This window comes from Leucopleurus acutus, assembly GCF_964270905.1.
Source record: "Leucopleurus acutus genome assembly, chromosome: 10".
In the NCBI taxonomy this organism is placed as follows: domain Eukaryota; kingdom Metazoa; phylum Chordata; class Mammalia; order Artiodactyla; family Delphinidae; genus Leucopleurus; species Leucopleurus acutus.
Window position 1 is genome coordinate 91,793,045 of NC_139153.1, and position 26,220 is coordinate 91,819,264.

At 36.3% G+C, this 26,220-nt stretch overlaps 1 protein-coding gene across 1 annotated transcript in view; it reads left to right on the forward strand.

Annotated features, from left to right (window-relative positions):
• NUP153 (nucleoporin 153) overlaps positions 1-26,220 on the forward strand; it is a 76,640-nt gene that overhangs the window by 19,209 nt on the left and 31,211 nt on the right. Inside the window, exons 2-11 of the mRNA XM_082848799.1 lie at positions 1,046-1,271; positions 10,916-11,164; positions 11,314-11,453; positions 11,535-11,663; positions 17,813-17,929; positions 18,017-18,061; positions 18,172-18,228; positions 20,748-20,894; positions 23,750-23,802; positions 24,080-24,206. Coding sequence (XP_082704925.1) covers positions 1,046-1,271; positions 10,916-11,164; positions 11,314-11,453; positions 11,535-11,663; positions 17,813-17,929; positions 18,017-18,061; positions 18,172-18,228; positions 20,748-20,894; positions 23,750-23,802; positions 24,080-24,206 — 1,290 coding nt within the window. The remainder of the gene's footprint in view (positions 1-1,045; positions 1,272-10,915; positions 11,165-11,313; positions 11,454-11,534; positions 11,664-17,812; positions 17,930-18,016; positions 18,062-18,171; positions 18,229-20,747; positions 20,895-23,749; positions 23,803-24,079; positions 24,207-26,220) is intronic.

The window sequence follows — 26,220 nt, forward strand, 5'->3', positions numbered from 1 at the left end:
TTGCCTAAAACTGATTACCTCACCCCAGCTTGTTTCTGCTAATTTTTTTTTCTCATTAGTAATAAAATTATCAGTGTATGTTTCTGTTAATATTTAGTAAATTGTGAAGTGCTGTCACATTACTTCCTTTGATCTTCATTATAATTCCTATCAGGTAATAGTAGGAGAGAGTGTTATTCTTATTTACCTAGAGTAAATCGTAGTACAGCCTGCCAACCCCGAAGTCAATGCTTTTACTCTATCCTAGATATACCACAGCAGTTGTGTTTGTACCTGGGCAAGTTACTTAACTTCATTGTCTCTCTTCATCTGTAAAGTGGCACGGTTAAAACCAATTTCATAAAATTATTGTGAGGATTAAATTGAATAATATGTTTAAACTGCTGAGAACAGTGTCTGTTCTATGATGAATGTTAATAATGCTGGTAGTTGTTACACCACACCTTTTTCTCCCTTTAAAAGTTACTGTAATAAAATAATTGGTTTTCAGGCAACATTTGATATAACAAAATTTTACCATCAAAAAATCTTAGATTATTTCTTGAGTTTATTATGTTGGATTAGTTGTCTTATTGCCTTTTAAAAAAATTCTCATTTTTATTTGTCTAAATTTTTATTCTTAAAGAATGTGCAATAAAATATTTGAGGAAGCTGTTGAAAGTATTTATTGCTTCTTTTAATATGCTGGGATCAAGATGGATGCCTTTTGTCTGGGATTATAACATTTTAGTGCATATCTTATTACTAAATCTAAAATTTATATTGCTTAGTTGAAGACTTGTGAGTTTTTTAAAGATTAGAATAGTATGGCCATTTGGGACAGTTATTGGCTCATGGACATATGCATATGAAAGAAAGAAAAAAGTAGGAATTTTATAAAGTATAGAATTTGTAAAATACATTACGTCAACATTAACTCACGTAACTGAATTTTAGGAAACTTTGTTGGAAACAGTTGTGTTTTGCTTGGTATGGCTTTCTGTAAATAGGTACTTATTTAAAAGATAAATTTCTAAAACTGCCTTACATGTTTTCCCCCCAACAGGGCATTCTCAGCAGGGTTACAGAATCTGTTAAGAATATTGTGCCAGGATGGTTACAAAGATACTTTAACAAGAGTGAAGACGTATGTAGCTGCTCAACAGACACAAGAGAGGTGGCACAGTGGCCGGAAAATAGGGAAGATGACCATATAATATATGCTGATGAGGAGAACCCTAACATTCATGATGGGAGAATCACTCCTGAGCCAACAGTCAGTAATACAGAAGGTAAATGGAATGTGGATATTTTGTTGTGAATGATAGGTTTTCATGCCTTAATTTAAAATATGTTTATGTTACCTGGCTATGGTAAATCTAATTGTGTAGTACAGAAACGATGTTGGAGGAGGGTGATGATCACCTTCAAATTAGAAATCTTTTTTATTTATCAGCTTTTTTGTTTATTAAGGGAGGCTGAAATATATCAGTTGAGAGTGCAAGCTCTGCTGTTAGACTTTGGGTTTGAATTTTCATACCACCAATTGTTAGTCATGTGGCTTTGGTCAAGATAATCTTTGTTCTCCTCTGTACCCTCAGAAGTGGTTTTGAAAAAAGTAAAGTTGAAGCCCTTTGAGTAGGTCGTGGCACTAAAGGAGCAGCGTGGCAGTGCTTCCCACAGCACACGGACTTGGGTATGGTGTCACTGCAGTTGTCTTCTGTCCTTTGCAGCTAGTGCAGCTGGGCCACTTCATTAATCTTACCACTGAGTGACCCTGCATTTTAAATGCTTTTTTGGATCCGTTTATGGCGTTTTTGTGGAGTTTACAAGTATTAAATAGCTTCAGTGTAACCCATGAATGTGACATATTTGGGAATATTACTCTGTCATTTCACTTTATATATTTTTTACAGCTTTAGTGAGATGTACTTCACATAACAATAGGACTCACCCATTTAAATTGTATAGTTCAGTGGTTTTTGGTATATACAGAGTTGTTCAGTCACCACAGTCAATTTTAGAACATTTTAATCACCATCCTTCCCTCCCCATCACCGCAAAATCCTATACCCATTAGTAGTCCCTCCCCATCCCTACCCCTCCAGCCCTAGGCAACCACCAATCTGTATACTGGACATTTCATATAAATGGAATCATAAAATATGTGGTCTTTTGTAACTGGCTTATTTCACTTAGCATAATGTCTTCAAGGTTCATCCATGTCATAGCATGTATCAGAACTTCCTTTTTATTGCCAGGTAATAGCTCATGGGATGGAGAAACTACATTTTATTTATTCATTCATCCGTTGATGGACATTTGTATTGTTTCTACTTTTTGGGTATTATGAACAGTGCCAGTTTGAGTATTACTATGCACATTTTTGTGTGGATATGTTTTCTCTTGGGTATATACCTAGGAGGAGAATTGCTGGGTCATCTGGTAATTTTACATTTTGAGGAAAAACTGTTTTTCTAAAGTGGCTACACCATCTTACCTTCCCACCAGCGGTGTATGAAGAATGCAATTTCTTTACAACCTCACAAATACTAATTTTCCTTTTTTAAAAAAACATAAATTATACCTATTTTGGTAGACGTGAAGTGGTATCTCATTGTGTTGATTTGCATCTCCCTGATGACTAATAATGAGCATCTTTTCATGCTTATTGGCCATTTATACATCTTTGGAGAAATGGCTATGCAGATCCCCCTTTTCCATTTTTAACTGGGTTATTTGTCTTTTTTTTTTTTTTTTTTTTTGCGGTACGCAGGCCTCTCACTGCTGTGGCCTCTCCCGTTGCGGAGCACAGGCTCTGGATGCGCAGGCTCAGCGGCCATGGCTCACGGGCCCAGCCGCTCCGCCGCATGTGAGATCTTCCCGGACCGGGGCACGAACCCATGTCCCCTGCATTGGCAGGCGGACTCTCAACCACTGCACCACCAGGGAAGCCCTATTTGTCTTTTTATAGTTGAATTGAAAGAGGTCTTCACATATTCTGGATATAAGCCCTTACCTGTATATGATTTGCAAGTATTTTCTCCTATTCTGGCTTCTTGATGGTGTCCTTTGAAGCACAAAATTTTAAATTTTGATGAAGTCCACTTTATCCCTCAAGTATATGTTTCTTTCAGTTTATATATTTTTTCTTTCACTACATGTTTTGACTTATAATTATAAAAATGTTTTTGAACTCTGAAATCTTGTCTTGCCTAAATAATTGAGGTGGATATGTGCCTATTAATTTTGGTATACTTAGTAACTTATTTTCCTGCCTGATTTGCTTATAAGGGAAAACTAGTGAGGGTGAAATGGGCTGAAAGAATGATTCTTACTTGGGAGAAATGGCAAATCTAAGTTTTCTTAGTGATACTCAGTTTGGCTGAGTCTTCAAATCCTTGCTTATTTTTATTAGAGTAACTTAGGGAGTTTTAATATCTGTACTTTTCAAGATTTCTTTCTAATATATTACCAGCAACCATCTTGAGGTTTTATCTGGTAGATCTCTAAGGTGACTGCTTCTATATTGTTCTCTTTTCTGGACATCAAATGGGACCACAGCTTCTTTCTTTCTTTTGACTGGAGACTTTTAGTGTGCAGCAGCATATATCTACAGTGACTGAAACCTTCTTTTGCATCCTAATGAGTATGCTTGTGGGGATTAACTGACTTGAAGAATTTTATTCAGCTGTGAGATTAATGGCGTTTCTCATTTTACATCTGTAAAGTTCTTTTCTGTTTGTATTTTCATTGAAATTATGGAATTAATTCAGTGGTCTGCCAAGGTTAATTCCAACTTGGATTTTATTCATTATATTATTAGGTTTGTAAGGTAGCTTTTCTGTTATGTGTATATTACACACACCTTTGTGAATAACTTCTAAATTTAAATTATTGTGTAAATTTTCAAACTACAAAAGTAAGGAGGATAGTACAATGAACCTCCATGTACCTGTTACCCAGCTTCAAAGACAACGAGCTTATGGCTGACTTTGTTTTCTTTATTCCCACATCTATTCACCTACCTTCTCCGTCTAACTCCCCTGATTATTTAGAAGCAAATTGTGAACAGCTTTCTGATATTAACTTCAAAAACTTGATGGCATTTTCCCTCTGTCTTGTCTAAGAGCTGACTCCTGCTCCTGTCTTAAAATCTGTAAGTTCCAGGCAGTTCTCGTCTCACAATCTGCCTCCACCTTTCTCAAAGTATTTATTCAATAGTTGTAGTCACATAATGTGTGACTACAGTACTGTTGATAACTCCCCAGTATGGTGAATATAGATCTTACTAGATGTAGCAAATCAGTTTATGTTTACTCTGTGAAACATTACTCTTAAATTTGACAATGCATTCTCAAAACAACTTAGAGGGCTTCCCTGGTGGCACAGTGGTTCAGAGTCCGCCTGCTGATGCAGGGGACACAGGTTTGTGCCCCGATCTGAGAAGATCCCACATGCCGCGGAGCGGCTAGGCCCGTGAGCCATGGCCGCTGAGCCTGCGCGTCCGGAGCCTGTGCTCCGCAACGGGAGAGGCCACAACAGTGAGAGGCCTGCATACCACAAAAAACAACTTAGATATACTTGCTTTTAAAGTAGTGTAAAAAAAAAAATAAATAAATAAAAAAATAAAGTAGTGTAAAATTATCAAAAGCTTAAAATAATTTAGATATAACAGTCCTGAGTGTTGTTTACTAAATAGTAATTTTACCACCGTAACTTTTGTATTAATAGTAACTGGAGCTGGAGCGTATAGGACATTCTTCAAATAGCACAGTGCAGTATGACAGTTATAGAATCTGTGGCCCCTTTCAGATCTGTTGTCTGCAACTGTCTGCTTATATGTACCTCCTTGTACTGACTGTCTTAATGATGGTGAGCCATTAGGTGTCTAGATTTCTTCTGCTAGGGTAATGAAATGGATCAGTGAGAAGAACCTCAAATAATGTACCTGTTAGATTTTTATTGATTCAGTAAGAGTTCAGGCCTCTGAGAGCCCCACGATGGCATATTTAGTATGCTAGTCAGCAGTAGATTGAAGTTGTAGACTGCATTGGCTGATTGATACTATGTGATCATAGGTGTACTCTTAGAAACTGGGCATTTATAGCTGATGTGAATCTGTAGATGATGTGGCCTTATTTAGTCTTATTATCCCAAAATGCATCCTTTATTGGGCCTGATTTGGAGGTTAAGGAAGCTCTGTAAATATAAAAAACTGGCATTGCTATTAGCAGCATACCTTCCAGTAGAAGTATATCATACTAGATTTCTTTTTTCTCTATAGCTTCTGTATATACTAGATTTAGTAAATGTCTGCCAGTATCTAGAAAGTTGTCCTGTCACTTTTATCCTGTAGGATAAACTGCTGTAGGGATGAGAGAATGGGTAAGTAAAAAGCACTTTTAGGATATAACATACTACAAAGTTAGAATACTTAATACTCTAAGAAACATTTCAGCCTGTATGTGTATGAATCCTGACTGCAGAGAAATTGAAATATGATAATCTTTAGATGCCAATAGGTTTAAATGCCGATACCAGTAGATTTCGAAGCTCCAGCCAGTTTCTGTCTTAACTTGAGCAAGCTTGATAAGAAATTATTACATATACATTAAATTCTAATTCCCCATTCCCCCTCCCCCCTGCCCCTGGCAAACACCACTGTAGTTTCTCTATGACTTTGACTACGTACCTTATATGAGTAGAATCATACAGTATTTAATCTTTTGTGACTGACTTATTTCGCTTAGCAGAATGTCTTCAAAGTTCATTCACATTATTGTAGCATATATCAGAATTTATTTCCTTTTTAAGGCTGAAGAACATTCACTGTATGTATTTACCACATTTATTTATTCATTCATCTGTTGATGGACGCTTAACGTTACTTCCACCTTTGGCTCTTGTGAATAATGCTGTTAGAAACATGGTTGTACACATCTCTTTGAGACTCTGCTTTCAGTTCTTTTGGATATATACCCAGAAGTGGAATTGCTGGGTCATATGGTAATTCTATTTTTAATTTTTTGAGGAACCACCATACTGTTTTCCACAATGGCCACACCCATTTTACATTTCCTCTCAACAGTGCACAAGGTTTGTAGCTTCTCCACATCCATGCCAACATTACTTTCTTTTTTTCTGATAGTAGCTGTCCTCATGAGTGTGAAGTGGTATCTCACTGTGGTTTTCATTTGCATTTTTCTGATGATTAGTGGTGCTGAGCATCTTTCATATGCTTTTGGTTGTTTGTATATCATCTTTGGAGAAATGTCTGTTCAAGTCCTTTGCCCAGTTTTTAATCAGGTTATTTGATTTGTTATTGTTGTTGAGTTATAGGAGTCTTTTATGTGTTCTAGATATTAACCCCTTATCATATATATGATTTGCAAACATTTTCTACCATTCTGTAAGTTGCCTTTTTATTCTTGATTGTGTCTTAGTGCACAAAAGTTTTTAAGTTTTATATAGTCCCACATGTCTTTTTTCTTTTGTTGCCTGTCATATCTAAGAAATCACTGCCAAGACTAATGTCTTGAAGCTTTTCTCTGTTTTTTTTCCTATAAGTTTTATAGTTTGGGGTCTTACGTTAGGTCTTTAAAACAGTTTGGGTTTATTTTTGTATATAGTGTAAGATAAGGGTCCAGTTTCCTTCTTTTGCCTGTGGGTATCCAGTTTTCCCAAGATTATTTGTGGAAGAGACTGTCCTTTCCCCATTCATTGATTGGTCTTGGCACTGTGTCAAGGATCATTTGACCATGTATGCAAGGGTTTATTTCTGGGTTCTCTATTCTTTTCCATTGGTCTACCTGTCTGTCTTTATGCCAGCAGCATACTTTTGATTACTGTTTGGAAATAAGTTTTTGAAATCAGGAAGTGTGAGATCTCCAATGTTGTTCTTTTTCAAGATTATCTTGGTTATAAGTGGTCCCTTGAGATTCCATAAGAACTTTAGGATGAATTTTTCTATTTTGTCAAAAGAAGTCATTGGTTTTTTTAAAGGAATTGCATTGAATCTGCAGATCACTTTGGGTAGTATTGACATTTTAACAACATTAGGTCTTCCAACCTAAGAACATGGGATGTCTTTCCATTTATTACATCTTCTTAAATTTCTTTCAGCAATGTTTTGTAGTTTTCATCATGCAAGTCTTTCACTTCCTTCCTTAGTTAATTCCTAAGTGTTTTATTCTTTTTGAAGCTATTAATAATGCAATCATTTTCTTTATTTACTTTTTAGATTGTTCATTGTTAGTGTATAGAAACAAAACTGATTTTTGTATGTTGATTTTTTTTTTTTTCCGGTACGTGGGCCTCACTGTTACGGCCTCTGCTGTCGCGGAGCACAGGCTCCGGACGCACAGGCTCAGCGGCCATGGTCACGAGCCTCGCTGCTCCGCGGCATGTGGGATCTTCCCGGACCAGGGCACGAACCCGTGTCCCCTGCATTGGCAGGCGGACTCCCTACTACTGCGCCACCAGGGAAGCCCTGTATGTTGATTTTGTATTCTGCTACTTTGCCGAATTTGTTTATTCTAACACTTTTTTTTGGTGGAATATTTAGGGATTTCTGCGTATAAGATATATCATTTGAAAACATGATTTTACTTCTTCCCTTCCAATTTGGATGAATTTAGTTTCTTTTTCTTGTCTTATTACTCTAGCTAGAGTTTCCAATCCTGTGTTAAATAGAAGTGGGAAATGCAGGCATTCTTATCTTATTCCTGGTCTTGGAGGAAAATCAGTCTTTCACCATTAGGTATGATGTTAGCTGTTAGTTTTTCATATATATGGCAAATCTATTGTTCTTTATTTATACTTGAAATATGGAAACCACTGCTTAATATGTCAGTCATCCACAGGCCAGAAATCATGTGTCATGGTGAAACAATAGAAGCATTTTTTAAAATGTGATTTTTCAAGTGATTTTTGACTAAATTATTTTGTAGAATATGGATGGAGATTCTGGGTTCTGTTGTCTTCCTCTGAGAAGTATTGATTCTTGTTTCAGCAAGCAGTTGTTACTGAATGATCATTTTGAACTCTCATATAGTTTTATGTTTTATTAATATCCATCTGTGGAAAATCTAAGGTGTGTGTTAAGTCCCCTAAGGTGGAGGGATTTAGCCTCCAAACTCTGTCTCCTCTGTGGCTTTTTCAAACTCTGTCTCCTCTGTGGCTTTTTAGGTGGGTTTACAGCAGGTCTTGTTCTAGGACATGGCCCTTGGTCTCAAGGGAAAGCTCTTCTGGTATCTCAGCTGAATGCCAGGGTTATTTAAGGAGGTGTTTATGGGGCCTCTAAATTCTGGCCGTCTTGGAACTTCACTGTCCTCAGCACGGCTTTTTTCCCCTAGCACTGATCAACCTTCTAGTAGCTGTTTTCTCAATTTCATAGCAGCTGCTATTTGGTAAGCCTTAGGTGGTCTTGCTCTGTGTGTGTATAGCCCGTCCACGCTCTGGACACTCCTGTGTAGACTTCTGGAGGCCCCTTCCTGCGTAGTTTTCTACTGTTCAATACCCTTAATTCTGATTTCTGCCTACTGTATTTTGCTTTGACTCCAGCTCTCTCTGCCAGGTCTGGAAATGTTCCTAGACACCTGGGTAGTGATAGGGCTCACTGTGAGTTTTTCTTGTCCGTTTCCTGTTGTCTGAAAGTTACTACCTCCTATATATTGTCCAGTTTTATAGTTACTTACAGTAAGAAGGGCTAGTCTAGGGCCTCACTTATTCCAGCCTAACTGGAAGAAAGTCTTTTGGAAACTTAACAAATGATTCTAAAGTTCTTAAAAATATACCAGAAAATGAATAGAGAAATACTGAAAAAGAGTAAGGGAAATGTGATGTAAGTCAGAGTAACTTTTACAGGTATTAAATGTGTTATAAAGCTATAGGATTTAAAACATTATGGTACTGCTATAGATATATATCGTTGGGGAAGGCCTCCTAGAATTTACTGTGTGGTAGTGGTGGCTTCTCGATCAGTGAGGAAAAGATGGCTTACTTAAGATTATTTTAGAATATAAACAGACTAACCATTCGGAAAACAATGAAGCTAAATCATTCCCTCACTACTTCATCATAACTGATTCCATATGGAATCAAGATTAAACATTATATTGAAGTAAAAACAATACTACCAAAAAGAAGAGAGTAAAATTTTTTATTTCTTAGTCTTGGAATGGTAGAAGTCTCTGTAAAAATACATATTATTTTCTGTATTACAAAGGACACCATCAAAAAAATAATGGTTTCAACCAACAGTGAAAAAAATTAGTTGTGATATTTCAGATCATGTCACACTAATCTTACTGATCAAAAAGAAACTAGATTGGACTAATTTTATTAGCAAGATAAACTATATCAATGAGCAGTTAGCAGAAGAAATATAAATGACTAATGAATAGGGAAGTGTGCTCAATATGTCATTTAAATAAATGCAGATAGTAATGATGCCACTGGACACAGTAGATTGACAGAAATCAGAAAAGGTTATTATCCAGTATTGGAGAGCATGGGGGAAATACACATTGTCATTTACTATTTATGCAGTATAGCTTAACAGAAAACCTTTGGATCCACAGTATCTCTCATAAGCAAAAGTGAGCATGTACTCTGATCCAGTATGACAGGGCAGTTCCACAAATTATTGTTTATCCATTGATTCTGAGGATACCTTGCAGTACTTAGGCTGCTTTATGGGCCCAATTTCAGACTTACAGAGTCAGTTTTTTGTGAGTCACTTAGGCATATTTCTTAAATAATTTCTCCTCATGTTTCTCTTACATGTTTAAAGAACCATGGATTTATCCAAAAAGAATACAAAGTCTGCAAATATAAGTGCTTGTATGTTTGATAGAATATTGAGAAAACAATTACATAAATAATCATGCTAAATCAGTCTGATAAAATAGAATGTGGTCTTCACATGGAATGTGCTCTGTATGTGGAGACAAAATTATATGATAAATGAAAAAAACAAATCACAGAACATAATGCATAAGCATGATTATGTGATTAGGGAAAATGTGTATGCATACAGAATGTCTGAGAGGATATACAAATTTTTTTGAGATATAATTGATTTACAGTATTATATGTTTCAGATGTACAACATAGTGATTCACAGTTTTTAAAGGTTATTCTCCCTTTATCATTATTGTAAAATATCGCTTGTATTCCCTGTGCTGTACAATAAATATGTCCTTGTAGCTTATACATTTATATGTAGTAGTTTGTATCTCTCACTATCCTTACCCCTGTCTGGTGCCCACCCACTTCTCTCTCTCCACTGGTAACTACTAGTTTGTTCTCTGTGTTTGTGAGTCTGTTTCTTTTTTGTAATATTCATTACTTCTATTTTTTAGATTCCTCATGTAAGTGATATCATACACTGTTTGCCATTTGCTGACTTATTTCACTAAGCATAATACTTTCTAATACTCTCACGTCCGTCCATGTTGATGCAAAATGGCAAAATTTCATTCTTTTTTTATTGACTGAATAGTATTCCATTAGAGGATATACAAATTTAATAGGGGTTGTTTCTGGAGGGATGGACTTACCTTTTTGTTTTATGACTTTCTTATATCGCTTCTTTGCTTTTATTTTTCCATGAGCAGATTTTATTGTTTTTTTTCTTTCTTATTGAGCACGTTTTATAATACCAATTCAAGGGAAATCAAGAAGCTTGTACTTTTAGAAGTGTATTTGATAGTGAAGTATATTTTGACACTAGGTTAGGTAAATTTCAGTTAGTTGAAACTTTGTTTGGCTAAAGAATATTTTAAATTGGGCTTATGGGAGGCTTCAGTGTTTTGAATTGAAGCTATATTTATTATACAGTATATTTTCTTGAAACAAACACTGTTTTGTTTTGACAGTATATTGCTTTTTCTAAGTTGAGTATTCATAATATTAATGCTTTTCTTTTAAGAACCCTCAACAACTAGTACAGCTTCAAATTATCCAGATGTATTAACAAGGCCTTCTCTTCATCGGAGCCATCTGAATTTCTCCATGTTGGAATCTCCTGCGTTACACTGTCAGCCCTCCACATCTTCGGCATTCCCAATTGGCAGTTCTGGATTTTCCCTCGTAAAGGAAATTAAAGATTCTACCTCTCAGCATGATGATGATAACATCTCAACCACCAGTGGTTTTTCTTCAAGAGCTTCTGATAAAGGTATTCTTGGCATTTGGTAGTATATAATTTTGGCAGTAAAAATAAATTTCATGGGATAATTTTTTCTAACTTGGTTGTCATTTTCAATTTATAAAAATATAGGCCTTGTAATTAGTGGCATTACTATGCATTGCATATTCTTGTTTCAGATATAGCTGTTTCAAAGAACACTTCAGTACCACCTCTGTGGTCCCCAGAGGCTGAACGTTCTCATTCACTCTCACAGCACACTGCCACCAGCTCAAAAAAACCAGCATTCAACTTGTCTGTCTTTGGAACACTTTCTCCTGTGAGTACTAATTTGATGTGATTTAACCATGTTAGTTTTGAGTGTTTATTGCTTATAATTTATCATTATGTTTTTGTGCAGTCACTTGGGAATTCTTCAGTTCTTAAAACAAGTCAGCTTGGAGATTCTCCTTTTTACCCTGGAAAAACGACATATGGTGGGGCAGCAGCTGCTGTACGACAGTCTAAACTACAAAACACACCCTATCAGGTTGGTTTGAATAGGAGGGAGGATTCGTAACCATTTTTTTTAATAATCAATAAGTAACTTGGCACTCAAATAGAGTTTTGGTTTAGTTATTCTTTGGTGAAATGATAGAACTCTGGATTACATTCTTTTCATTTAGGGGCTATATTAATATTATTTGAGACCTAAGGGAACATTTTATACATTATTTGTGATTTATTCATTCATTCACTCATTCATTCGTTCATTTATTTATTTATGGCTGTGTTGGGTTTTTGTTGCTGCACGCGGGCTTTCTCTAGTTGCAGTATGTGGGCTTCTCTTGTTGTGGAACATGGGTTCTAGGTGCGTGGGCTTCAGTAGTTGCAGCACGTGGGCTCAGTAATTGTGGCATGTGGGCCCTAGAGTGCGTGGGTTTCTGTAGTTGTGGAATGCAGGCTCAGTAGTTGTGGCTTGCGGGCTCTAGAGTGCAGGCTCAGTAGTTGTGGTGCATGGGCTTAGGTGCTCTGTGGCATGTGGGATCTTCCCCAGCCAGGGATCGAACCTGTGTCTGCCGCATTGGCAGGTGGATTCTTTTTTTTAAATTTATGTATTTTTTGGCTGCGTTTGGTCTTTGTTGCTGAGCGCGGGCTTTTTCTAGTTGCGGCGAGTGGGGGCTACTCTTCGTTGCGGTGCGCGGACTTCCCACTGCGGTGGCTTCTCTTGTTGCAGAGCATGGGCTCTAGGCACGCGGGCTCAGTAGTTGTGACTCGCAGGCTCTAGAGTGCAGGCTCTGTAGTTGTGGCGCACAGGCTTAGATGCTCCATGGCATGTGGGATCTTCCCAGACCAGGGCTCAAACCTGTGTTGCCTGCATTATTAGGAGGCAGATCCTTAACCACTGCACCACCAGGGAAGTCCGTGTGTGTGTGTTTTAGGAAGTATGATGATTAATTCCTTTTTTAAAAAATTGAGGTATAATTTACATGTAAAATTTACCCTTTCCACAGTATTTGAATTTTAACTAAACACATACAGTTGAGTAACCACTTCTGCAATCAAAATACTGAATAAACATTTCCATCACCCCAGAATATTACGTTGTGTATCTCTGTAGTCAGCCCTTCTTCCTACTCCTTTTTTTTTTCTTTTTTTTTTTTTTCTTTTCTATGCCTCACACTCTCCCTTCTGCTCTTTGCGCGGCCCTTCGGGAGAGCCGTCTGCCTCTCTCCTCGTGACGCCGCCTCCACCTCCCAGTTCCCCCTCCCACCTCGCCCTTCCTTCCGCCTCAGCCTCTTGGCACATCCGGGCCCGAGCCGCCATTTTGTGTGAATTTCTGACTGCGGCGGGGGCTGGGAAGCCGGGGCACCAAGGGCGGGCGGGGAGACAGACAGACAGTTGGCCTGTCTCTGCGGCCCGTTTCGTTTTCCTGAATTCCTTTTTTTTTTTTTAAATCGCCCTCGCTCGCTCTCCTCTTTTCCCTTCCCCCCTCGCTTGCTCCATTGCGCGCGGCCCGCTCTAATTACACCGAACCACCCACCAGTGTCCGTGTCCCCCGGGTCTCCCACCCCCGGGCCCGCAGCGGTGTGTGTGTGGGGGTGCTCTCGTCCCGATGAGGGCCCCGCGCCTGTGAGCGAGTGACCCCAGGGGCGGGCTGCGGAGAAAGCAGGCGGTGAGCGGCCCGCTGAGGCCTAGGCCGCGCAGCCTACGCGGAGGTCGGTGCACCCTTCTTCCTACTTCTGCCTCTTGGCAACCACTGATCTGTTTTCTTTCCCTGTAGTTTTGTTTTTTCCCAGGATGTCATAAACTTAATCACATACTGTGTCGTTTTCTGAATGTGGCTTATTCAGCTTAGCATAATGTATTTAAGATCAGCCTCTGTATTTGCATATATCAATAGTTAGTTCCTTTTTATTGCTGAGTTATTGTTTATCTGCTCACCAGTGAAAGGATGCTTGGGTTGTTTCTAATTTTTGTCCATTGTGAATAAAGCTGCTATAAACATTAATTTTCATTTCTCTTGGGTAAGTACCTAGAAGTTGGACTGCTGAGTCAGATGGTAAATATACATTAATTTTATAATAAACCATGAAAGTGTTTTCCAAAGTGGCTTCTACCACTTTGCATTCTCACCAGTGTTACAAGTGTGTTCTGGTCAGCACTTGTTATCCTCAGTGTTTTGTTTATTTCAGGCATTCTAGTAGGCATGTAGTGATAACTCCAACGCACTGTGGTTTTGCATTTCCCTTATGATTAATGATGTTGGGCATCTTTTCATGTGCTTATTTACCATCAATATATCTTAGGTGAAGTACCTAATTCAAATCTTACTGCCCATTAAAAAAAAATCTAAAAACATTTTTCACTGAGTTATAATTAATATAGAATATTAGTTTTAGATGTGCAACATAGTGATTTGATATTTTTATACATTATGAAACAACTGCATTAAGACCAGTTACCATCCATCACCATACAAAGTTGTTAAAATATTACTGACTATATTCCCTGTGTGTACATTACATCCCTGTGACTTATTTATTTTATAGCTGAAGTGTACACCTATGAATCCCCTTCACCTATTTCGTCTGTCCCTTTTGCCCATTTTTTAAAAAAATTTTTTTCTTATTAATGAGTTTTGAGAGTTCATTATTCAGGATGTAAGTCCTTTATTAGATATATGTTTTGCAAATATTTTCTCCCATTCTCTGGCTTGTCTGAACAATATCTTGTCAAGAGAAGTTTTTACTTTTGATGACATTCAGCATATTTTTTCTTCTTTTTATGGTTCATGCTTTTGGTATCATATCTAAGAAATTTTTGCCTAACCCAAGGTCACAGAGACTTTCTTCTGTTTTCTTTTAGAAGCTTTATAGTTTTAGGTTTTAATTTAGATCTGTGATTCATTTTGAGGTAAAATGTTTGTGTGTGGTATGAGGTGTGGATCAAGATTCATTTTTTTAACATACTGGTTTTCATTTTTTCTAGTCCTGTTTGTTGATAAGACTGTATTTTCTCCATTGAATTGCCTTTGCACCTTTTATGAAAATCAATTGACCATATATGTGGCTCTATTTCTGGACTTTCTGTTCTTTTCCATTGATGTGTGTGTGTGTCCGCGTGCACATATATATATATACACCTATCTTTTGTCAATACTGTCCTTTTGTCTTGATTACTCTATATTAAATCTTGAAATCAAGTAATCTGAGTCTTCCAAACCCCCCTGTCCCCGCCCAAGATTGTTTTGGCTTTCCTAGTTCCTTTACTTTTTCATAATTTTAGAATTACCTTATCAGTTTCCACAAATCTGCTGGGATTCTGATTGTGATTGCATTGAGTCTAAAGATCAATTTGGGGAGAATATGCATCTTAACAAAATGGAGTCTTCCAGTCAGTGAACACAGTATGTCTCTCCATTATATAGGTCTTTTTATTTCTTTCATCAGTGTTTTGTAGTATTCATCACGCAGACCTTGCACATATTTTGTTGGATGTATACCTAAGTATTTTATGTTATTTGGTATTAGTCAACAATAAATAGCCCAAATAGTCTATTCAGTAAATTGAATTCATAGTTAAAGTACTTTCCACCAAAGAAAACTTCAAGCCTAGATAGCTTCCCTGGCAAATTCTACCAAACATTTAAGAAAAAAATAATACCAATTTTATACAAACTTTTCCGTACAATAGGAAGGCATACTTCCCAACACATTTATGAGGCCAACATTACCCTGATATTAAACCGGACAAAGACATTACAAGAACTCTACAAACCAGTATTTCTCTTGAATTACCTACACAAGGCACCCAGTATATATAAAAAGGATACTACATTATGATCAAGTGGGGTTTATCCTGGGAATGCAAGGTTGGCTCAACATTTGAAAATTAATGTGATCTACCATGGAAACAAACTAAAGAATAAAAACTGAATGAACATCTCCACAGATACATAAAACACATTTGACAAAATCGAACATCCATTCATGATAAAAATTTTCAGTGACCTAGGAATAGATGGGAACCTACTCAACCTGATAAATTTTGTCTATGGAAAATCTTCGGCTAGCATCATACTCATGGTGAAAGCTTAGTATTTTCTTCCTAAGATCAGGAAGAGAACAAGGATGTCTACTGTCACCGCTACTGATCAGTGTTGTGCTGCAAGACCCACAGCAAGAATACAGAAATACAAGGCACCCTGATTAGAAAGGAAGAAGTAAAAATGACTCCCATTCATAGACAACCTGCTTATCTACATAGAAAACCTTAAGAAACGCCAAAAAAAAGTTGTCAGAACTTACAAGTGAGTTTAGCGAGGTCACAGAATAAAGGTCAACATACAAAATCAGCTGTATTTACATACATATATTAGCAGAACAATTGGAAATTGATTAATTTTTTAAAAACATCAATTTAAGGTAAATTGCATCATTCTGTGCTTTGTCCCAAGAGTTACTTGATCATAAAAGTCCAGTTTCATGTGTATGTTGTCATGGTGCTTACATTACAGGTTTTGACCTTTTAAAGATGGAGGTGTAATAATACTTTAAGCCTGTAGGCTTTTGGTAGACTTTTGGAGAGGGAGATCCATTTGAAGATGACAATCCATGATATAGAAGTGACACAAAACAAGTATATATGAAGATTGTGTCTTGTCCTTAGGAGTAGTTTCTTTCCTAAGTAGAGGATGCTTCTATATGTAATTGACAGTAATTATGAGTCTTATTTCTGAGTGTGTTGTTCATGAAGGGCAATATTTTGTTACTTAAAGTGTTAACTGGATGTTGGAGTTACACAGGGAGTTTTTTCTACAGCTTAAACTGGATCATATTACTCTTTTTCACAAAATTTTTACAGTTAAAATAGTTCAGCGTATATTAGAAGATAAGATGAAGCATGCCTGTGATTCATGGAATAGTCCAAGTCAGAGTATATTTCTGCTACTTCCTCCTCTGTTTCTTGTATCAAATCCTATACTTTTTAATGCTGAGTCTTGACATACCCTTAGAATCCTTGTCAGCATGAGCTTCCAACTGTTCATCATTGATATTTGGGGTTAAATCTATTTCCTATTCCTTTCCTAGGGTGTTAGAGCTGGGAGGTATATTAAAGATTCTCTAATTCAGTTCCATTTTATTGATTTGTGAATTGAGGCCCTGAGAGGCCAGTGACCAGCAGAATCCAATGACAGACTGTCATGTTTTCCCCGAGGATTTTAATGTTACCTAATGTTTGCCAAAGCCTCTGGCCTGAACAGCAGTCCTAAACAGTGCACCAAGTTCTTCATAAAACTAACGTAGAATATTGCAGCTACTCTGAAAATAAAATGAATATTGGTATCAGAGAAACTTATTTAAAGTAGTTATTTTGATTCACGTTTTCAGATATTATGAGCTATTTATAGAAACTGAGTTATATTTTGATTGTGAGCATATTTTTTTTTATATTAAGCATTTCCAGACTATATTTGTGGTAGTCACTTGGATGTTTTGTGGTAGTCACTTGGCTATTGGAATGTTATAATGCGTTCATGACAAAAGGAAGTGTTTCTGTTAGAATTTGTAAACATTGCTTGTGTGTGAAAGGGTACATGTTTATTCTTTATAAGGATTTTTCCTTAACTCCAATTTTAAGAACGTTTAAAAGTCATTTATTAAGAAATAGCCCGAGTATTTAAAATTTTTCTTATATTAAAATTTGAGAAACAAGTCAGTTTAAAATTTTTAATTTCCATTTCAATAAAAGTTTACAGTCTTGTTTAGCTATCTTGGATGTTACTATAGTTAGAAGTTATTTAATACCAAAAATAATTAATACTAATGCAGTTCTCATTAGTGTTTTTTGATTTAAATATCAGGGATAAATTGATCCAGGTGATACTATAACTTTTTACCAGTTGTCTCATTTTTCACATTTAACATAGCTGACTGGTCTTTAGAGTAGCATGTGCTGTTTTATCATTTTTATCTGATTGTAAAAGTAATTTCTCAGAGAATTGAATTTTCAATAAAGGCATAAAGAAAAAACGTTGAACATGAGCTTAATGATACCACCCAGAGATAAGTTGCTGTTAACAGTTAATCCTATTTCACTTCTCACTTTCATTCTATTTTGTAAATATTTTCATTGCCTGAAATATGTGCTTTAGAGTTTACGGTTCCAACAAATAACTCAAGGTTTACATTATAGGCACCAGTCAGAAGACAGATGAAAGCTAAGCAACTGAACGCACAATCCTATGGTGTGACTAGTTCAACAGCTCGGAGGATATTGCAGTCTTTAGAGAAGATGTCAAGCCCTCTAGTGGTAAATTTTTTAAATCACAAATTCAGGAGTGTAACAGAATTTGAGTTTAGTGAAAAAATCTTAATTTTGTTATTTCAACATTAACAGGATGCAAAAAGAATTCCATCTGTTTTTTCTTCTCCTCTGAATTCCGTAAGTTGACTTTTAAATCTTTTTAGGAGATAATATTTTTATATATTGGTGATGAGAGTCATATTTTTTCAAAGTTTCCCATCTATTCTAATAGTGTTTTATTTTTTCAGCCTCTTGATAGGAGTGGGATAGATACCACCACAAATTTTCAGACCAGAAGGGAAAAGGTAAGACTTCTTTAGCATTTATTTAAGGTATTGGCAGTTTTGTTGTATTTATTTATTTATTTTGCGTTACGCTGGCCTCTCACTGTTGTGGCCTCTCCCGTTGCGGAGCACAGGCTCCGGACGCGCAGGCTCAGCGGCCATGGCTCTTTGATTTAAATATCAGGGATAAATTGATCCAGGTGATACTATAACTTTGGCCTAGCTGCTCCGCGGCACGTGGGATCTTCCCGGACCGGGGCATGAACCCGTGTCCCCTGCATCGGCAAGCGGACTCTCAACCACTGCGCCACCAGGGAGGCCCTGTATTTATTTTTAAGTTGGGAAATATACAAATTGACTTTAAATGGTAGTCATTAGGGAACATGTTTGAAAAAATAGATTTTTTTACTTGGACATTGTAGCCTCTTGTGAGGGCCTTACCACATGCTATATATGTAGTAGATGCTCAGTGAATATTTCTTGGTTATTTGGCATTTCCATCTTCAGTATCCTGGCAGTCTTTTTTTTTTTTTTAACATTTTAAAAAATTTGGGGGGAGGGGTATAGGTGATTTACAATGTTTCGTTAGTTTCAGGTGTATAGCAAAGTGAATCAGTTATACATATGTCCACTCATTTTTTAGATTCTTTTCCCACATAGGCCATTACAGAGTATAGAGTAGAGTTCCCTGTGCTATACAGTAGGTTCTTATTAGTTATCTATTTTATATATTCCTGTCAGCCTTTATGAGTGACTCTTACCTTTTGATAAATGAAAGTAGGAGTGAACGGAGTTTGACGTTTTTATTAATTAGAAGTTCAGTGAACTAAAGCCCTCATTGAACATAGTTATCTTTGTAAATTTTCCTCATAAACAAACATTATGTCAAATTTGTTATGTGTGATGGGATTTCTAGTTGGCATATCTTCCATCAGTCAGCCAATGTACTGTTCCAAGATAGCAGAGCTAATAAAAAATATAATATAGATTATACATTGATAACCTTTTTTAGTGTATTCTATTTGGTTAAAATTAGCTTTGGAGGTTACTGTGGGGAAAAAAAAGCTTGATAGTTAGAGTTAAAGAGGTATATTTTTTGTCAGTTATATTTGTGGCTAGTTAAATATCCTTCAGGGGAAGCAGATTCCCAGATCATTACTTGTGAAAGCAGTTATTATGATACCAAGTTCCCCCAGCAGTAATTGATTAAAATTATCATAAATCTCTGAATTAATTGTGGTAACTATATTCAAGATATTGGTAAATTATAATTATTGTTACTGAAATTCTGAAAGCTTAATTGAGTTTTTTCTTGGGATAGCATTGCTTCTCAGTTTTCCGTAGTAACCAGACATTTGTAATAAGGCAAGAGAGAATTCATTATTGGCTGCTGTGATGGGATTAATTTAAGCCATTAACTGCTTTTCTCAGACTCACTTATATCAGATAGCTTAAAAAGACGTAAAATTAAAAAATTGTGTCATAAGAGAAGTTCTCAACAATAAAAATTTTATTAATGGTTGAGTATAGTATCAGTAAAATTTTGGTAATGGGTGCTACGAAGTATAAAGACCAGAATACAGTATTGTAGTTCAGGTTTTACGGTTGTAATCAGAACAGTCTACAAAACAGACTTGTTCATTGAATTATAGGATCAGCACATTTGTGATGAGGATTTAGGGAAGAGCTAGTAACTATACAGAGGCTTTGCCCTGGAAACCAGTGTTGTTCACAGCTGCTGCTGGGTGAAAGGACTGTATTCATAGTATTAGTCTTTGGACAGAGTAGAAGCTCTTGGCTTTATAGTCGTCTTACGCCAACAGGATTTTTACTGTGTTTCAGTGTACCAAAAGAATGTTGACAAAACACTTGTGTACTTAGAGAATGAAGTCAGTTCATCTTAAGATTTGGAATTCTTCACAATGCTTTACTAATTAGACTTAAATTGTATGAGTTTTGATTTGGTTTTTAAATAACAATGGAAGAAAATTTACTTGGAGAGAGATTTGCTCATTTTTTAGCAATTAAGATATTTTCATAGCTAGTTAAAAAATACAGCTGAAGAGAATGTAGATAGTAATTTGGGGAAAATGTGGCAAAATCAGTTTTATGTTTGAATAATATGTATGTTTATCAGTTTTATGTATGAATCAGTTCATATGTTTGAAATTCATCTTGTAAAAGCTTAGATTATTCAAAATGCTCTGCAATAGTTTCCATTTTGTGTGTGTCACATGTGTGTGAAAAGGCATTAAGTCTAGAATAAAATAGTCTGTGAAACTGTTTTGAAATTATATGTGTATATGTAGGTATATGTCTAAATAAATAAGTACATACATAAATAATATAAATACCCCCACACACCCTTGGTTCTTTACTTTCAGTTTTTCCTCCTAGTATTTGTTTGCACCCACTGGGTATTTCTCTAGGAAGTACTCATAGTCTCTGGGTTACATTAGCTGTTGTCAAATAATTTTTAGATATGCATTGCTGATATATGAAAATAAAAGTTTGTCTTTTGATTTCTGCCTGTCTGTAAGGTGGACTCTCAACACCCCCCTGTTCAGAGACTCATGACCCCAAAGCCAGTTTCCATAGCAGCAAATCGAACTGTTTATTTTAAACCATCTCTGACCCCATCTGGTGAATTAAGGAAGACTAATCAAAGAATAGATAAAAAGCACAGTGTGAGTATGTGTTTATTTTCACTAGTCTTTGAATATTGATTAAAATGAATAAGAATAAGTAATGTAAAATACCAGTAATTTACTACTGCAGTCTAGCAACTAGATAATGCATAAAGTTTGTGAATTAGTGATGATTACGAATTGGTATGGCTTTAAATGGTTGGCACCTTGGTCAAATCCTAAATTAGTGTTTACTAGTAAACACTAGTATATATTCATTGTTTAGATTAAATAATTTTGCCACACTAGCTTTATTTGTGTGTTTTGTTAATGTTATTGAACTATTTGAAAATAAATTTTAGACACCATGACTGTTCACCCCCAACTACTTTGGTATAGATCTCCTATGTTGTCATGTCTAAGCAAATTACTGTCAGTTCCTTCCTAATATTATCTAATATGTAGTTCATATTCATATGTTATTTATAGCTGTTGGGTTTTTTTTTTTTTTTTTTTTTTTTTTTTTTGCCATACCATGCATCTTGTGGGATCTTAGTTCCCCAACCAGAGATTGAACCCGGGGCCCAGGCAGTGAAAGCGCAGAGTCCTAACCACTGGACTGCAAGGGAATTAATTCCCTATGGCTACTTTTGAGCCAGAATCCAAACAGGTTTCACATATTACTTTTGGTTTTGTCTTTCTAGACCTCAAATCTTCATGCTCACCACATTGTTTTTGTTTTTAAATAACTTCCTTACTGAGGTATAATTCACATACCTTGCCGTTCACTATTTATTTAAAGTTTACAGTTCAGTGGTTTTAGTACATTCACAGTTGTTCATCTACCACTACAGTCAATTTTAGAACATTTTCATCACCATCCCCTCCCCCTCACCCAAATCTCACATCCCTTAGTCGTCACTTTCCACCTCTACCCCTCAAGCCCTAGGCAACCACTAATCTGTCTCTATAGGTTTGCTTATCTGGACATTTCATATAAATGAAATCTTAAAATAAGTGGTCCTTGGTGTTTGGCTTATTTCACTTATGTTTTTGAGGTTCACATCATATATTAGAACTTCAGTCCTTTTTATGGCTGAATTTTTATGGCTTCATTGTTTGGATATACCATGTTTATCCATTCATCAGTTGAGGGACATTTGGGTTGTTTTCACTTTTTAACTGTAATGAATAAATACTGCTGTGAACTTTTGTGTGCAAGTTTTTTTGTGGACATAGGTATTCATTTCTCTTGGGTCTTATAGCTTGGAGTAGAATTGTTAGGCACATTGGTATATGAAAAGGCCAGGTCAGTTGTCTTATATGATGTGTCTCGTATCCTGGGTTTGTCTGTTTTCCTGTGTCATTTAACTAAAGTGTATTTTTTTGTATTTACATAACATTTTCCTATTTGTTCCTTTGTTTATGTTTGATTTCATTCAATCTTCATAACTCAATTTCTTTAAAATTTTCAAACTAAAGTTGAAAGAATAGTACAGTATTTACCCATTTCCTTTAACTTGACTCACCAATCTTTAACATTTTGTTATATTTGCTTTATCAAACTTTAAAAAAATGATTTGAGCATAATTTTGGACTTGCAAGAAAAATCTTAAGAGCTCCACATTTTACTACATTTCCTTCATGTTTTTCTGTGTTTTCTACAAACACATAACTGCAGAACAATTACTCAAACCAGAAAGAAACTTGACATCGGTACAGTATTATTATTTACAGATTTTATTTAGATGCCAGTTGCCCCAAAAGAAAGAAAATGCAAGATCATGTCTTGCACTTAGTTGTCATATCTCTTTATCTCATTTAGTCTAGAACAGGTTTTTAGGGTTTTTTTATTTGTTTGTTTTTTGGTATTTCATAACATTGATGATTCTGAAGAGTAAAGTAAGCTGCGTGTTCAACGTCTCCTCATGATTAGACTCCAGTGTGGTACTTTTGGTAGTAATACCACAGAATAGAGTCTGAACTCTTCTCAGTGTGTCGTATTAGGAGGCACGCTCTACCAGCTTGTCCCACTCCTGACACTGTGATAACTAGTTAAGGTATACGTCAGTGGGATTTCTTCACTGTGAAGTTACTATTTTACCTTTCGTAATTAATAAGATAACTTTGAGAGGATAAGTATCTTTTTCACCCACCAGTGTTAGCATTATTGAGGATATTTGCCTGAATCTATTATTTGCAGATGCCAAATGGTGGTTTTCTAATTACACTATTTCTTCTACCTTTATGAAGTTGGTTTTCTACTGTAGGAAGTTTTCTTTTCTCTTTTTTGTGTGTATTTCTCTATTTAAGTCAGCGTGAATTCTTCATAAGATTATAATCTTTTAGTAACATTATTTATTTTGATGCTCATATTGTCCCATATTTGGCCTTTGAACTGGCTTCTGTGTGTCCTTTTAATATTTCCCCATCATTTTTCAAGCACTTAGTTTCTTTTTGATACTATAAAACAACCCAGGCTCATCTTGTGAGTTTTCAGCCCCAGCCCTGTAATCAGCCATTTCTCCAAGGAACCCTGATTCCTTTAGATGGAGGAACTCTTAAGTTGCAGAGAATCATTTCAAAAGGAATATCCTTGTAAATTTGATTGCACATTTAATAGGCCATGATGAGAGATAAGTAAAAGTATTTTTGTGGTTGGTAAATGTATTAAATTTGTACACTGCTGTTTTGTTGAAAGGACAATTGTGCTTAGTGACAGTTTATGTGTATAATCACACTGTAGCTCTTGGTCATCTTTCAGGAGACAGGGTATAGGTTGCAGATTTTAGGATTCACTAACTAAAAAATCATCAAATTCCTGATTCCAAATATTAAAATTCACAGATAGAAGGGTGGTGTTAAGAAAATTAAATAAGCAAGCGTGTAAATACATTGTGTTTATTCTTTCCTAGACTGGATATGAAAAAAATATGACACCAGGACAAAATAGAGAACAGCGAGAAAGGTAGTGTCATCTTTATAGTGAAGCTTCTTTATACTTATTTGTAAGGTCTGTATTTGATTTGTATCTGCCTTTTTGAAGATTAAGAAGGTTAAAAAAATAGAAACCACACACACACACACACACACACACACAAATCTGTCAGCTTTTAAAATGACATTCAGCTGAACATTTATTTTCTCAGTTGTTAGCAGTTCTAATTTTTTGGTGTTCAATTAGTTAACAAGTTATGGACCAGAGTAATACATCATTGGTTTTAATTTTCTTTTCCTTTGCCTAGCGGCTTTTCTTACCCAGATTTCAGTGTGTCTGCAGCCAATGGTTTGTCTTCTGGAGTAGGTGGTGCAGGTGGGAAGATGAGGCGAGAGAGGACGCGCTTTGTGGCATCTGAACCTCAAGAGGAGGAGGTAGGGTTGTACTCTTTTTTTTTTTTTTTTTTAACATCTTTAGGGTTGTACTCTTAATGTGTTCTGAAGCATCGTAATACCTGAAGTTTATTATTAAAAGCTTTGGTGTGGTGGTGAGGGGGAGACCTGGCGGTCCCCTGGAGGGGTGCGGTTTGGGGAGACCCAACACAAGAAAAATCTGCCATTGAAACAGTTCCTTAAAAACGTGTGTGTGTATGTTAAGCTGTCAGGCTTTTTTTTTTTTTTTTTTTAAATAATTTTTGGCTGCGTTGGGTCTTCGTTGCTGCGCGGGCTTTCTCTAGTTGCAGTGAGCAGGGGCTACTCTTCATTGCAGTGCACTGGCTTCTCATTGTGGTGACTTCTCTTGTTGTGGAGCATGGACTCTAGGCGTGCGGGCTTCGGTAGTTGTGGCATGCGGGCTCAGTAGTTGTGGCTTGCGGGCTCTAGAGTGCAGGCTCAGTAGTTGTGGTGCACGGGCTTAGTTGCTCCATGGCATGTGGGGTCTTGGTTTCCCCGACCAGGGATCAAACTGGCATCCCCTGCATTGCAAGATGGATTCTTAACCACTGGACCACCAGGGAAGTCCGGAGAAATGTTTCCACCTGTGTAACCCAAACCCCTATCAAGCTGTCAAACATTTCCATCACTCCAGAAAGTTCACTCATACACCTTCCCTGTCAGTGCCCATTGCCTCCTGCCCCAGGGACAGTCACTATTCTCATTTGTTCCATCATATATATATATATATGGTTTTGCTGGTTCTAGAACTTCATATTGATAGTTAGTCAGTATGTATTCTTTTGTTCTTGACTATTGTGAATAAAGCTGCTGTGAACATCCTTGAACCTTTTTGTAGATATAAGTTTTTTCTCTTAAGGTAAATACTTAGAAGTGGAGTTATGAGGTTATATGATATGTATTTAACTTTTTAAGTAACTGACAAACTGTTTTCCCCAAAGTGATTGTAACATTTTACACTTCCACCAGCAGTGTGGGGCTTTTCTTAATCAACTACTCTTTATCAGTAGTTGACTGTCATCCTTTAAATTTTAGCCATTCTGCTTTGTGTATGATGGTGTCTCGTAATTTTAATTTGCCTTTCCCTCTTGCTTAATAATGTGTTCTTCTTTATGTGTTTATTGGCCATAATATCTTCCTTTGTGAAGTGTCAGTTAGACCTTTTGCTCTTTTAAAAATTGGATTGTCTTACTATCAAGTTGTAGGAACTCTATAAATTCTAGACCCAAGTACTTTGTCAGATACGTGTCTTACAAATATTTTCTCCCAGTTTGACTTGCCTAATCCTTTTCTTAACAGTATTCTTTGATAAGCAGATGTTCTAACTTTATGAAGTCTGAACTTACCCATTTTTTCCCATTATTTTTACTGTTCTTTGTGTCCTAAGAAACCTATCCCCAGGCTGCCAAAAAAGTCTCCTATGTTTTCTTCTAGGAGATTTATAGTACTGCTTTTATGTTTTTCCTAGTTTCCTTTTTGATTCCTTATATGATCTGTGGATTATTAAGAAGTGGATTTAGTTGTGATTTTAATGTTTTGAAATGTATTGAGACTTGTTTTGTAGCCCAGCACATGGTCTGCTTGATGAGTCTTGACGAATGGATATTCTGCGGTTTGTTGGGTATAGTATTCTCTAGATATCAGTTAGATAGGATGACTGATAGTATTTCTAAGATCTTTGTTCTTGCTGAATTTTGGAGGGAGTGGGGTGGGGAGATGTCTGTTTACTGTATTGTTGAGATATGAGTTAAAATTGTCAACTTTGGTGAATTTATCTTTTTCCCATTTATAATATCAATTTTTGCTTACTTATTTTGAGGCCCTCATTGGTGCATACACCTTATATCTATTGTGGCTTCTCAGTGATTTGCCCCTTTTAATATTACTAAATGTCCTTTAAAAAAATCTTTGGAAATATTCTTTGTTTTGAAACCTGCTTTAGCCGGTGTTTAATATAGCCAGCCACTTTGTTACTGGAATTAGCCTTCTTATGCTT